The 14,965-nt window shown below is 43.7% G+C and overlaps 1 protein-coding gene across 3 annotated transcripts; it reads right to left on the bottom strand.

The window, feature by feature from the left end:
• Positions 1-627: 627 nt before the first annotated feature.
• Positions 628-14,943, bottom strand: PRKAG1 (protein kinase AMP-activated non-catalytic subunit gamma 1). 3 transcript variants are annotated; one of them, XM_045555028.1, is made up of 12 exons: positions 14,852-14,943; positions 10,960-11,008; positions 3,908-4,017; positions 3,639-3,720; positions 3,482-3,540; positions 3,302-3,347; positions 2,796-2,850; positions 2,366-2,492; positions 2,095-2,260; positions 1,894-1,931; positions 1,481-1,627; positions 628-1,337 (listed from the first exon to the last, which is right to left on the bottom strand). In XM_045555028.1, the coding sequence occupies exons 1-12, from the start codon at positions 14,858-14,860 to the stop codon at positions 1,233-1,235; spliced, it is 993 nt and encodes a 330-aa protein (XP_045410984.1). In that variant the 5' UTR covers positions 14,861-14,943; the 3' UTR covers positions 628-1,232. The 3 variants fall into 3 exon arrangements, with proteins under 3 accessions (XP_045410984.1, XP_045410986.1, XP_045410985.1); XM_045555030.1 differs by lacking the exon at positions 14,852-14,943 and adding an exon at positions 14,623-14,641; XM_045555029.1 differs by lacking the exon at positions 14,852-14,943 and adding an exon at positions 11,469-11,745.
• Positions 14,944-14,965: the final 22 nt, after the last annotated feature.

The raw sequence follows: 14,965 nt of genomic DNA, 5'->3' as shown, positions 1-14,965 counted from the left end.
CATCCTGCTGTTCCCTCTCTCCCCACTCCCCCCAGCTCATTCTCACCTTGGAAGAAAAGGGATTTGTAGGGCCAGCTCAGCAAAATCCAAACACAGTCCAACCTTCCCTAAGAAAAGCTGATGAGGGTCTCCTAAAGGAGACCTTCAAGTCTGTCTACTCTTTGGAAATCTAACACTGTTATGGGATTTTCCTTGGGTCCTACCTATGGTCCAGGCAGAGGGGAAAGAAAGGTAGTAAGGGGAACTACGGGGAATAGGGTGGGGAACAGTTGTGAAAGGAAAATTAAAGAGATAGTAACTCTTCTGTAGTGGTAAAGAGCATGAACCCTAGGGCCAGATTGTTTGGGTTTAAATCCTAGCTCTACTTTTTACTAGCTGTGTGATCCTGGGCTACTTACTTAGCCTGTGCCTCAGTTTTTTAAAATCTGTAAAACTGGAATAGTATCTACTAGAGTTCTGAGGATTAAATGAGTAAATATATGTAAAGCACTGAGAATGATGTCTGGCACACAGTTATATGCATGTGTGCTATTATTACTGTGTTGTTAATGATGAATTGAACAAGCCATATAAAGTAGGAAGGTTGGAGCAGTAGTGTCCATCAACCGCAAAAATCAAACACGGTAATACCATGACAAGATTCCTGTCATTTAATTAGATTTGCCATGAACAGCAATAACCTTGGCTAACCACTCTGTCCTCCTCCTCTACCTAACCCCCATGTCCCTTCATAGGCATGCAGCACAAGAACCCAGAGGCCCTCCTCCCCACTCATATTATGGGAAGAAGTGTCACTAAATGGACTCAGCCTCCTCCATATATCATGAAAAAGGATGAATAAAAATATCTTGATGAAGAGTTTTGTTGTGCTATTATCTTCGGGTAGAGTCATGGCAGAGATGGAAGCAAAGGCAGGGTGAGGTCTGGGGATCTCTTAGAGATCAAAATTTGCCTGAGGGGCACAAAGCCCATAGTTCACCCAGAAAGGGGACTATATCTAAGAGGACAGGGCTAGAATTGGCTAGGCTGAAAGTTTTCTTCAAGTGTACGTGTTAGGGTGGGGGCAGCTAAAAATTCATTCTCCTTCCTCCCCCTACACCTCCCCTCGCTCCCAGATAGGAGGGTAGGGGGCTCCTGAGCAGGGAACAGTCACAGTCCTCACAAGTTTCATCTGATTCCCAGAGCTTCCAGCAGTGAGTGGGGCATGGTGCTGCCTGACCCCTTCCCCCAGCTCAGAGCTTTTCTCCACCTGTGAGCACCAAGGCCTGCAGGATGTCAGACAGTGATACAATTCCCTTGACCACATCACTCTCATCCACCACTACAAGTCGGTGAACCTGGCGTAGAGCAACAAGGGAGAAAGGGAATGTTTAGTGCCAGCATCAGTTAGGGTGAGCCCGTCAGCCCCTACCCTCCTTGTCCAACCCCACCCTCAAGGCTGCCCCCTCCCCAGCTGCTTGATGGTTACTGGCCTCCCTACCTCTGCTTCCACAAGCCTGTTGATGATGGTCTCTAGAGTCTCGTGCAGGTAGCACTTAAGAACGCCCTCAAAGTAGTGTGATCGATGTTGTAGGGCTTTAGTCACAGACACATCTAGGTTGTTGTAGGTCTTTTCTGCTGCCAGATTCTGGGGAGAAAGAGGAAGGAGCTTGCAGGGAAGCAAGAGAGCCAGCCCCAAAACCCTGAACCCACCCAACCTCACCAGAGGGATTTAGGGCAAATTGTCAGCCATGCCCACAAGCCACATCCAGTTCATTCAATTCCTTTTCAAATAGGATTTGAAAGCGTGGAAGCTTCCAAGACCCTTAGGTCCCAGAAGAGACTCCCTTCTCCTTTTCCACTTCAACACCCCCCACCCATTCCCTACCTCCCAGTCCCTCCACAATGACTCACGATAACATCAAACTTGGAGTAGATGTCCACCACACGTCCTAGGGGGACAAAGGTAGCTCAGCAAGGAGAATCTGGCATCCAAGATTCCCTCTACCCACAGAATCACCCTGCTGGCCAAGCTGAAGGGAAAGCAGATTCTTCCAGAGCCACCCTGACTTCCCTGGATCCCTCCCTCTCCCAGACTTTGGCCCAATCTCTCACCTTTCTCATCTACCACTGGCAACGCCGAGACTCGATGCTGTACAAAGATGCCCAGAGCTACGTAGACAGGGGTGGTAGTGCGGACCATAGCAATATTGGCATAGGTGCCAATCTGTAGCTCTTCCAGAGACTTAGACATGAACTCTGGCTTGGGGAACTCTGTGATCTGAGGAAAGAACCATCAGCTTGACTATCAAGGCCACCAAGCCACCCCTGGATACCCCTCCAACCCAATATATAAGAAATAAGAACTGGGCTAAGGAGCACTTACAAACAATTTGAGGAATTTCAGGATGCGCTTGTGGGTGAGGATGTACAAGGTGTTGCCTGATTCTGGGTCAATAACTGGCAGCCTGTGGATCTTGTTTCGAATTAATGAAGATACAGCATCAAACAAACTGTGGGAAGGTCGGATATAATGGTAAGTTCACAGTGCTGGGGCTGAGGGGACTGAGGGTGGTTAAATATACTTTGTAAAATGCATATATAAACAGGATAAACTGGTGGCTAGGGGAGGGGGCAGTGTGCAGACCAGACTTGAGAGTGTGAGAGAGAGAGTGTGTGTGTATGTGTATGTGTGTGTGTGGTGGGACAGGTGTCTTTGCTCTGTTCTGCCCCTTTCCCTGGATTTTTGTAGGGCTTTAGCTATGCTGATGTCAAGGCTCTTACCCTTTTCAAACAAAGGGATAGCTGGAACTCACCTGGCATTAGGAGAAATGCAGACGAGCGGTTTAAAGGAGTCCTGTAGGTACACCTCTGAAAGGAAAAGCAATGGTTCACAAAATATCACCTTGGGAAAGTGTTTCCCAGGAAACCCTCCATCCTTTTATTCTTTTTTTTTTTTTTTTTTTGAGACAGAGTCTCACTCTATTGCCCAGGCTAGAGTGCCATGGCATCAGCCTAGCTCACAGCAACCTCAAACTCCTGGGCTCAAGCAATCCTCCTGCCTCAGCCTCCCGAGTAGCTGGGACTAGAGGCATACGCCACCATGCCCGGCTAATTTTTTCCATGTATATTTTTAGTTGACCAGCTAATTTCTTTCTATTTTTAGTAGAGGCAGGGTCTCACTCTTGCTCAGGCTGGTCTGGAACTCCTGACATCAAGCAATCCTCCTGCTTTGGCCTCCCAGAGTGCTAGGATTACAGGCGTGAGCCACTACCCCCAGCCTATCCTTTTATTCTTTTACAACCCCCAATTCTCTACATACCTCTCCAAGTTTCTATCTTGTGTTCTTCTAGTTCATAGATCTGTACCTGGAAGCAGAAGCAACAGAATTTGAGACCTGCTCTCTCTGCTTCATTAAGCCCTTGTGGCTTGTTGGGAGGAATAGAAATGAGGGACTCTGGGAAGGGAAAGTGGTTTTGGTGATTTGGCTAAGGTTCCTTACCAAGGCTGACTTATAGTAGCGATGCAGGATATTGATGAAATCTGTGATGGTCAGCATGCCTAAAGGCCAAGACAAGAGCCCTCAGCACTACCCAAAGTTTCTCTCCTTGCCCAGCACAGGATGCCAATGATAGTGTGTTCCAGAGACTTTTGCTTACCCACAAAACTTTGCTTCTTACTATCCCACAAAGGGGCAGCTCGTACACCATTAGTCACCAAAGCAAAGAAAGCTTTCTTCACCTGTAGCCAGGAGAATAATAATCATAAAGGGAAAGCCACAGAGGGCAGGACTGTAAAAAAGAACAGGGGTTGGACAGTTTGGGGAAAATTCATACAAGGACAAGGACATTACCTTGGGGAAATAGGATGAGGGGTATTGAAACAGAGGCTCCAAAAAAGAGAGAAAGGGAAAAAGGATTTCACCCACCTGCAGGGAAGTATCAAATACAACCAATTTGGAACTTGTGGGAATCAGGTCATAGCAGCGATGAGACTTCATGAAGGAAGTATACACACTGTTGTTGGATTCTGGGGTCTCTGCATAGGGTGGAATAGTTAGTAGCTTCCTTCTACACAGCAACTCCCAATCAAAAGAGACAGAAAACAGTGGTTCTAGTTTCTCAAATATTTAAAGCATGATTTTTTATAAGGCCCTTTATCTGTTTTGTTCCTATTGTTTCTACAAAACCTAGATAAACCCCTTAGAAACCATTTCATCCAACCCCTATCTCCAGGTGAGATTATATCTATTGGCTCTTTAGGTAAAAGAAGGCTAACTATTAATAAAATGGAAAGTCTATAATATCTCTCTTTAACCTGTTCTAGTCTAAAAGCTTTTCTCATCTTTAACTCAAGGTTTTCCTTTTATATATTTAGCACATTTCACTTGTCCTCTTTTCTCAATGAAGATGAAAAACCAAGTAAGCTTCTTAAAATTCTTCCAAGACCTTGCTGGTGCAGTGGTACATGCATGTAGTCATAGCCACTCGGAAGGCTGAAGCAGGAGGATTGCTTGAGCCCAAGAGTTCAAGTCCAGCGTGGGCAACATAGTGAAACCTCGTCTCAGTTTAAACAAACAAACAAACAAAAAAAAGGAAAGTCATGCTCCAAGCTGGGCCATTTCTCATTAATACTAAGTTGGAGCCCAGTGTTCAATCAACCTGGCCCAAAACACCTTGAGTGTCCATTCTGGCACCCTGTGAATCAGAAGTCATTCTACGTACTCTAGACAAATGAGAGATCCTGGCTAGGTTTACCTTTCTAATTCCTGTGATTCTAATTACTTGCTCTAAATTGGAGAAGCAACCCCCCAAATTAATAGCCTGAATGTACTATGCATTATGCTTTGTGTACTTAAAAATGTTACATACTTTAACTCTTACAACAAATATGTAAGATAAGTATTATCAACATGTTTCAGATGAGAACACAGGTACAGAGCAGTTAAACTGCTCAAGGTCACACCATTAGTAAGTGGCAAGAAAGACTCAAACCCAGATCTACATGATTCCAAAGTTCATGCTCTTAAATCTTTTCACAGTTGATTTCTTAATATTCAATTTTTTTTTTTTTACCAAAGTTACACAGGCACATAGTTCAAAGAGTCAAATAGCTTTACAAATTTTGTTAAGAAAAACTGCAGTTCCTGTACCCACCTCCCATACTACTCCTCCCCAGAGATGAGCACATTCACATCTTTTAGCTGATTATTTTGGTACTTATTTCTATGTCCTTAAATAACACGCTTGTATTGCTACTTTATCATTTTTTCATTTTGGGGCATTATCTATTACCTTCCTACGAAGGAAGATGAGAAATTTTTTTTTTGGAAGATGAGAATTTTTAGTTCTCTTTCCTACCTGGACTCCATCACAAACATGCACTTCCCAGTACCCCCCATTCTTCCAGGAGTTAAACCACAATGTTGGTTACACCATTTTGAGGCTAGGCATGGTGGCTCACACTAGCAATCTTAGCACTTTAGGAGGCTAAGGCAGGAGGGAGGATTGCTTGAGCCCAGGAGTTTGAGACCAGCCTGGGCAACATAGCAAGACTCCGTCTCCACAAATAAAAAAACTCAGCCAGGTATGGTGGAGCATACCTATAGTCCTAGCTATTCAGGAGGCTGAGGTGGGAGGATCTCTTGAACCCAGGAATTTGAGGTTACAGTGACCTATGATTGTGCCACTGCACTCCAGCTTGGACAACAGAGCAAGACCCCATCTCAAAAAAAAAAAAGATCATTTTGACTGAATATTTATTATTCAGAGGTAAGCCAAAGAGTAAACTGATTTTTTTTTATTCTTTCACAACTTTGTTTTCCCTGGATTTAATAATGGTCTTGTCCTTTTGTTTGTTTGATTTTCTATGTAGAGTACTTACAACTAATTCAACCCCCAAACTCTTCACCAATTGTTTAAATCTCCTTTCAAGAAGTTCAGAAGCATTAGATAGTCTATTAAACTACCCAAACGAGTCTCTCTGGAGCCTTCTGACCTGCTCAAATCTGGCTGGTTTGCCTGGTGGGTACTGCTGTCATCCTGAGATCTTCCTTCATCACCATCCAGGGGGACCCCTTTCACGTCTCTCCTCTACTGGCCCTCCTATTTCCTGTATCCCATGTTTTCATCTTTTTTGATTACTCCTTTGTTTTGGTGGAACATATCTTCCAGTAGCTTCCTGAGAAACGGTGCACAGGAAGTAAAACTTTTGAGACCTTGCAGCCTGTAGATATCTTTACCCTCATCCTTGCTTTATAATTTGGCTGCATATAGAATTCTAGGTTGGAATTTATTTTCCTGCAGAATTTTTGAAGGCATTGCTCCATTGCCTGCTAGCTGCTGGTGTCGTTAAAGGTCCAGGACAATTCTCATTCTTTGTAAGTGACTTTTTTCCTCTCTGGAAACTCATGGGATCTTCTCTGTGTTTCCATTGTTCTGAAATCTCATGATGATTGTGCTTTGGTGGGTCAATTTCATCCACTGGGAATATTCAATGGGTTCTTTCAGTATGAAAACTAATGTCCTTCAGTTCCAGGAAATGTTCTTGAATCATTTCCTTGATTATTTCCTCCCCTCTGTGTTACCATTTTTGTCTTTCTCTGACTCCTATTATTTAGATATTGGACCTTCTAGACTGATATTTTAATGTTTGGGGGTTTTGTTTGTTTTAGTGGATGGTGGTAGTTGTTAAAACATCTTTTCTTTCTCATTTTCTACTTCTTTGGTTTTTAACTCTACTTTCTGGGAAATTTCTTCACCTTGATTTTCCAAACTTACTAGTGACTTTAAAATTTCTGCTATTATATTTTTAATTTCTAAGCTCTCCTTTTTGATTTCTGAAAATTCCTTTTTTAAAAATTATATTACGTCAATGTAGTTTGTTTAAAAAAGAGAAAGAGGCCGGGCGCGGTGGCTCACGCCTGTAATCCTAGCATTCTGAGAGGCCGAGGCGGGTGGATCATTTGAGCTCAGGAGTTCAAGACCAGCCTGAGCAACAGCGAGACCCTGTCTCCACTATAAATAGAAACAAATTAGCCAAAACAACTAAAAATAGAAAAAATTAGCTGGGCACAGTGGTGCATGCCTGTAGTCCCAGCTACTTGGGAGGCTGAGGCAGGAGGATTGCTTGAGCCCAGGAGTTTGAGGTTGCTGTGAGCTAGGCTGATGCCATGGCACTCTAACCTGGGCAACAGAGTAAGACTCTGTCTCCAAAAAAAAAAAAAGAGAGAAAGAAAAATTATAACCTATACTTGTTTCATGGTGGAAATATGTTCTTTTACCTGAGAATATATTAATGTTAATTATTAAAGTATTCTTCTCTGTGCACTGATTTTTCCTGCTAGTTGCTTTTTTTTTTGAGACAGAGTCTTGCTCTGTTGCCCAGGCTAGCTAGAGTGGCCATGGCGTCAGCCTAGCTCACAGCAACCTCAAACTCCTGGGCTCAAGTGATTCTACTGCCTCAGCCTCCAGAGTAGCTGGGACTACAGGCATGCGCCACCATGCCCGGCTAATTTTTTCTATATGTATTTTTAGTTGTCCAGTTAATTTCTTTCTATTTTTAGTAAAGACGGGGTCTCGCTCTTGCTCAGGCTGGTATCGAACTCCTGACCTCGAGCGATCCTCCTGCTTCGGCCTCCCAGAGTGCTGGGATTACAGGCGTGAACCACCGTGCCTGGCCCTGCCAGTTGCTTTTTTTCTGTTTGTTTCTTTTTAGTGTATGTGGCATTTTGGGCAGTAGTTGGGTTCACTTTTTTCCATAGAGGCTTTCTTTAGATGTTTGGTAATCGCTGGTTTAAAGGAGAATTCAGGGCCGGGCATGGTGGCTCATGCCTGTAATTCTAGCACTCTGGAAGGCCGAGGCGGAAGGATCATTTGAGCTCAGGAGTTCAAGACCAGCCTGAGCAAGAGCAAGACCCCGTCTCTACAGAAATAGAAAGAAATTACATGGATAGCTAAAAATATAATATACAAAAATTAGCCGGGCCTGGTGGCGCAAGCCTGTAGTCCCAGCTACTCGGGAGGCTGAAGCAGTAGGATCGCTTAAGCCCAGGAGTTTGAGGTTGCTGTGAGCTAGGCTGACGCCACGGCACTCTAGCCCAGGCAACAGAGTAAGACTCTGTCTAAAAAAAAAAAAAAGAGTAAAGGAGAATTCAAATCATATCATAAGAGTGGAGGCTTTAAAGCTGATTGGAAACTCTAAGTATATAAATGAGCCTTGTTGACTGTGAGCTATTTAGATAGGGAACATTCAATACTTGTATTTTTAGGACTTTCCCCTCAAGGGGATTCTGGAGAGAAGGATTATTCAATTTTGAGCTTGGAGGGTGATGTTTTTTCTGCCAGCATTCTGGAAACAGAATGAGGGAAGAGGGCTGAAGGCTCGGCATCCAGTATAGTTCATTGCATGCTCCTTTCCTGGTTTTAGTACGGTACTTTAGCTCTCAAGTGTGCCTGAGTCCCTCTCTAGATCTCTAGTCATTGGCAAAGTTGGGAGGGGGACTTGCCCAGCTGTACTTAATGGCATAGGGTATGCTGGGATCTTTATCTTGGACCTTGAGTGCTTCTTAGCTTTCCTCACTATTAATTATAATACAGTTTTCTCAGGCCTGCTAAGTCACTCACAACTCTTTTGTCTGCTTTCTAGCTTCTAAAAATTCATTGCTATTGTCTCTTTTCCTGTTATCCCTATCCTGGTGGGTTTGGTATTATTTTTAAAAATTCCTTTACAGTGGGTTTAGGGGATTTTTGTGAAGGCAGGAAGGTGGATGTATATATTTAATCTATTATCTTTAACTGGAAGCCTACAATTGTCTTTCAAACTTGAGAATTCAGACTCCCAAGAACACATCTTTGGATATCAGCTGAAGATACACTACAATGATAGCTAAATACTATCATTTTAGGCCACAGACCCACAACCATTGGATTTGGGTCAGGCATGATGGCTCACGCCTGTAATCCCAGCACTCTGGGAGGCCGACATGGGTGGATTGTTTGAGCTCAGGAGTCCAAGACCAGCCTGAGCAAGAGCGAGACCCTGTCTCTAGTAAAAATAAAAAGAAATTAGCTGGATGACTAAAAATATACATAGAAAAAATTAGCCGGGCATGGTGGCACATGCCTATAGTCCCAGCTACCCGGGAGGCTGAGGCAGGAGGATTGCTTGAGCCCAGGAGTCTGATATTGCTGTCAGCTAGGCTGACGCGCCACGGCACTCTAGCCTGGGCAACAGAGTGAGACTCTGTCTCAAAAAAAACAAAAAAACATACTGGATTTGGCTTTCCCAGTGTCTTAAATAATTTAAATTGGCCAGGCGCGGTGGCTCATGCCTGTAATCCTAGCACTCTGCGAGGCCGAGGCAAGAGGATCGCTTGAGGTCAGGAGTTCGAGACCAGCCTGAGCAACAGCGAGACCCCATCTCTACTAAAAATAGAAAGAAATGATCTGGACAGCTAAAAATATATATAGAAAAAATTAGCCGGGCATGGTGGCACATGCCTGTAGTCCCAGCTACTTGGGAGGCTGAGGCAGAAGGATTGCTTGAGCCCAGGAGTTTGAGGTTGCTGTGAGCTAGGCTGACACCATGGCACTCTAGCCCAGGCAATAGAGTGAGACTCTGTCTCAAAATAAATAAATAAATAAAAAATAATAATAATAAAAAATAAAATTTAAATCAATTGTTAAATTTAACAAAATCTAAAGATTTACATAAAAATCCACATTCCCAGTTTCTTTTCAAAATCAGAAGATCTGGCAAAAACAGGTCTTAATTGACCAGACCTGGAAAGTTGCTGCCTCCTGTTAGATGCGACACAAAATCTGTAGGTTGTCACAGTCATATGTACTCCATTCATTGCTTGGTCCATACAGACCAGAGGTCCCCAACCTTTTTGGCACCAGGGACAAGTTTCAGGGGAGGGATGAGCAATGGCTGTAAATACTGAAGCTTCACTCAGCGACTTGCCTGCCCCACCTGCTGCTCACCTCCTGCCTGTGTGGCCTAGTTCCTAACAGACCTCGGACCAGCATTGGTCTGTGGCCCAGGGGTTGGGGACTGCAGATGTAGACAGTTTGAGTTTCTGGCTTCTGCCTTGGTGCTAATACAAATGTACTCAGAAACATAAACTAGACACTGATATCATGTGGCAGTGATCAATTATGAAGAGTCATCCAGACAATTCAAAATATGCCTATAACTTTTTTGGATATCCATAAAATAAAAACGGAAAATTTAAAAGATCTTGTCAAGAACTCATAACCCTTAATAACAAGTCCTAGGATCTCGGACACTATATTACCTTTTGAAGTTTATACTCAGCCTATATTTCAATCCTCTGGGAAAGTGCATACCTGTGATGCCAGAAACGTGCTAGGAAGACCTAGGAGTGTTCCTGGGCCAAATCCTTTACCTGACAGAGACGCTTGTAAGTTCTGCTTCTTTCTAGATGGCCTAGGGTTGGACCATTCCATTCTAACCAGTTATTTAGGCAGGCATTGGGATTGTCGTCCCCTGTGCTCTGGATTTTAGAGGTTTAGTGATTCTACTACCAGATTACTTCTAAGCCTAAGGACTTTCAAGGCCTTTGCATAATTTCTTGAGTGTACTCAGTGGCTTTATTGAGCTTGCAACTAAAAATTCTGGTGAAATTATTTTTGGACTATGTAGAAAATACCAGGGACTGCTAAAACATAGTTAGCCAGCCCAGAGTTGCCTATGGAAGTTTTCCCTGTACCTCAGAAGTTTCTCTCAAGTGGTTTGATAATTGAAGATATTAATCATCTCCACTCTGCCCAAGATTTATTCCTGGGTGATCCTGCCAAATTATTGTTCCTGATTTGTATGGTTTGGCACATTATCTAGTCCAGCTTTGATTTTCCCAGGAGCAACCCTGGGAGAGATTCAAAAGCATTGTTGAAGACACTGTTATGGTCAGGCTATTGTTTTAATGCCCAGTTTCCCTGTCTTCAGTAAACTTACCTTGAGGATGCTCATTTTCCAAAGCTGGGGAGCTATCTGAAGAAGTGACCTGGAGAGACAAGAGAAATGGATTTAGCAAAACTAGGCTCCACCCATTTTAGCTTAACAACATTAGGGGAAAAGCTGGTGAACTAATGATTTCCTTTAAAGTACTAAAAGGCCCTTCATTAAATATTATCTCATTTAATCTTCATAACAATCCTGAAGTTAATACTATTATCAGCCTTATTTTCACAGATTAGGAAACTGAGGGTCAAGAGACATTAAGTAACCTGCCCAAGGTCACATAGTTGGTAAGGGGTACAGTAGGGATTCAAACACACATCTGTCTGGTTCCAAAGCTCCTGTTCTTATATACTATGCTGCTTAATGAAACATTAAGTATTAAAAGCTAAGACTAAAATATCTAGTTTATTAAAACCTGGAAGCCAAAGAAATAGAGATAACATTGTCTGCTCCCAAACACTAAGTTTAGTTGTGGGCACTAGAATCACAGACATACTCCTTACCATTGAGAAAGGGACACATCTGGGCAGGATCCCAGTAGGTGACTGTCAGCCAGACAGTCAAAGCTTGAATGACTTGGGGGTAGACAAGGAGCATAAATGTTCTGAACCTGGGAACTTGAGTCTTCTCAGCACCTCTGTTAGTAAATTACTGCTATAGCCCAGGTGATGCTGGTTTTCCAAGTTTCCTTTTCCAAGATAGTTTGAGATTAGAGATGAGAGAGCGCTTTGAATAGACAAAGCTTCAGAACCATCTCTGTGCTCCCTCAAGTGGGAATATTTGGAAATTTCATTGTTTTCTAAGAACCCAGGAGGGATTGTGACAATTTTCATCCACTGGCATCAACAATTTTGGCTCCATTTGCTCTGGGTAATATCCCACAAAGTAACTTAAAGCCATATTTCACCTCCATAGCTTCTGTAGTAACAGGAAGTTAAAGGTCTTGGCTTAAACTTGGGAGGCTGGCTGGCAAACAGGGTCAAGTTGGCAGGACAGCCCTAAATTTCCCTCCCCTAATGGGTCAGGGGAGGGCAGGGTGGCGGGAAGAGGGATAATCTTCCTCTCTTCCCTCTGGGCTGCATAAGACTATCAGCTTGGCCTGGCATTTTGGCAAGGCTATTGGAATAACAGCCTCATCACTTATAAGTGGGAGAGAGGGCTGTTTGGCTTGTAAAGATAGATACATGGTATTAATATATCAGAGTCTCACAAAGATCTATACAAAGGCACAGAAACAGGTACTTCTGTAGAAATTACTGCAGCCATCATGTGATTCTTACATACTGCACTGTGCTACAGTTATTTTGTTCATTATCTATCCAAACAGATTATAAATTCCTGGAAGCCTAGAACTATCTTATACTTTGTATCCCTCATACAACTTAGCATAGGTTTTTTTTGTAAATTATTTTGCATACAATTCACAGTTTTAAAAAATTCTTTAATAATGATGGCCACTGATATGAACAGAGAAACCTAAGACTAAGTTACAGACAGAGAATAGCTAAATAGACATAGATACCAACATAAGAGAGTCAAACACAACTGAATGTATGGGTTTAACTTTCTACCTGTTTCACCATATGAGAAGGGGAATTATATCCCTCCTCTCTACTTTTAATAACATAGGAGACCTGAGAAAATACCACTGTACTACCTAAATACAAAATATTATTACAGAGACACAGGCTACTTCTGACACATAATTTCTCTCAAACTTCTGACCCACATTTCCAGTTATTTGCTTGACAACCACAGATATTATAGAGACTCCTTAAATGCCTAAATATAAAACAAAACATCATTTGTCCCTCCAACTTCCAATCCTATTATTTTTACTGTGGCTCCCATCTCTCTCCGTTTTTTTCTTTTTCATTGCTGTCTTCCCAGGTGCCCTAGAACTGTAGTCTTGACTCCTTCACTCTCCCTAACATGTATCAGCTAAGCTGACATGTTAGAAATGCCTCAGATCCATTTGTCTCCTTTCCACTTTCACAGCCTTAACTTCATGGGTCACCTGTTACAAAACAAAGTTCAAACTTAGCATGGTATGCAATACCTTTATCCTGATCTGAGCCTACTTTTCCAGTCTTTTCTCCCACTGTGACTAAAATCCAAACGCCAGCAACAGCAGACAACTGGCTAACCCTCAATTATTCTCTACATACCCCAATTTCTATGCCCACTCTCTCAATCAGCAACACCCTCTCGTAGGTCGACAGCACTTTTCTCCCTCCTCTATGCTTTCACAATCCTTTGTTTGCATCTTGATGATAGTATTTATTACAGTTTACCTTAAATAACAGGTGTTGCTGGCTTGCCCTCACCCTCTCTCTGGTTAAGCAAAGCATTTTTCTTCTTTTTCTGTTTTTTTGTTTTGAGATAGGCTCTCACTCTGTTGCCAGGGCTGGAGTGCAGTGTTGTCATCATAGCTCGCTGCAACCTCATACTCCTAGGCTGAAGTGACCCTCCTGCCTTAGCCTTCTGAGTAGCTAGGACTACAGGTGCGAGCCACCATACCTAGCTTTTTTTTTTTTTTTTTTTTTGGTAGAGTCAAGGTCTAGCTATTGCCCAGGCTGTTCTTGGCCTCTAACAGTCTTCCCACCTCGGCCTCCCAAAGTGCTAGGATTACAAGCATAGGCTACCATGTCTGGCCTCTTTTTCTTCTTGTTAAAACAATTTCTATCCCCAGAACCTAATCCAGTACATAAAGTGTGAAGGCTAAATTAGAAAATCTAAATAAAAATGCTTTGTAAACCACAATACATCTACAAGTAGAAAATGATACGTTACTTTAAATTTAATGGAATCAGACCTTTTATTCTTGCTCAAAATTCTCTTAATCTGTAGGAATTGACTCCCTTGCTTGGGTGACCAATTGCAAATCACTTTACCACTTTCGTCTGTTTTCTTTTTTAATAACCTGAGGGACAGAACCTCTCTGCAGAAGGAGAAAGGCTGTGGCAAAGAATGACTCTGAGTATGTAACTTAACCAAAGCAAAGGGAACCCTCAGTCCTTTCACAATTACAGTTAGCAGATGATGAAAACCAAGGTGGTAAGGAGTTACTCTGCCTGACAGAGGATACATGGTTAAAAACTGTGGAGAGGGAAATGGATGGGAGGGGTTCCAGAGTGCTAGAAAAAGCCTCCTGAGAATGAGAGTGGCTTCAAACATGTAGCAGATAACCTGCAGCATCTGTGGGAGGGTGACAGGGACCTGCCACAATTGGTCAATGCCTGCTCGCCAAGAATGAGCTATGCCAAAACGCCTGCTTAGAGTCGCAGAGCAGGGCATGACCTAAACTTGTCGAAGGGACACAGCGGCCTCTCACACTGAACGATTCCCTCTTTCAGGCAACCCCCAATTCTCCGTCTTACTAAGGGAATATGATCTCGCTGAATGCAGTATAAAAGTCTTCAGATGTCCCTCCTGCCAGGGATTGCAGAGATCACAGACAACCGAGGTCCAGAAGCTACCTGAAAGCAGGGATCTCTCCGGACCACCCCCGCTCCCTGCCCCCGCCTCACCCAGTAAAGCTGGATCACAACCCTGCTCTCTCAAGCAAACCTCTGAATGGGCTTGAAGTGCTAAAAGGAAAGGAAGCCTCAGATTGCCAGGGAGTACGCAGACCCCAAGGAGGGAGCTAGGACTCACTGCGCGCTCGGGCTTAGGGTACCACGGACAAAAAGAAGGCACGGGTGCGGCCCAGTGCTAGGAGATGAGCCTAATGAAGGAGCGGAGGGGCAGGGTCACGGGACAGGACAGACACCCAGCTGCTTCTCGTTTGCTAGTCACCAGCGCTAGCCCCTGCCCAGCCCTCCCCGTCTCCTAACGGGGGTCTCAGGCTCCACAGCGCCTCCCGCCGCCCTCCAGCGCTCCTCACCGTCTCCATTGCAAGGGGAGCTGGCTCGGTTCGTTCGTTTTAGGAAGCTGGCTTGCGGCAGGCCCCGCCCCACATCCGGTGCCGCGAAGCTACTTCCGCCCACGTCATGGCAGC

Source organism: Lemur catta, chromosome 6 (genome assembly GCF_020740605.2).
Source record: "Lemur catta isolate mLemCat1 chromosome 6, mLemCat1.pri, whole genome shotgun sequence".
Classification (NCBI taxonomy): Eukaryota; Metazoa; Chordata; class Mammalia; order Primates; family Lemuridae; genus Lemur; species Lemur catta.
Note: the sequence above shows the minus strand (reverse complement) of the source record. Positions and strands in the feature narration are given on the sequence as shown.

Bases quoted from the DNA above. Each gene is read 5' to 3' on its own strand.
- PRKAG1 (XM_045555028.1), bottom strand. The intron at 4,018-10,959 runs GTAAGTTTACTG...CACCCTATGCAG, and splicing joins GGAAAATGAGCATCCTCAAG to AGACCCCAGAATCCAACAAC. The intron at 3,348-3,481 runs GTAAGGAACCTT...TTCTGCTTCCAG, and splicing joins GCTACTATAAGTCAGCCTTG to GTACAGATCTATGAACTAGA.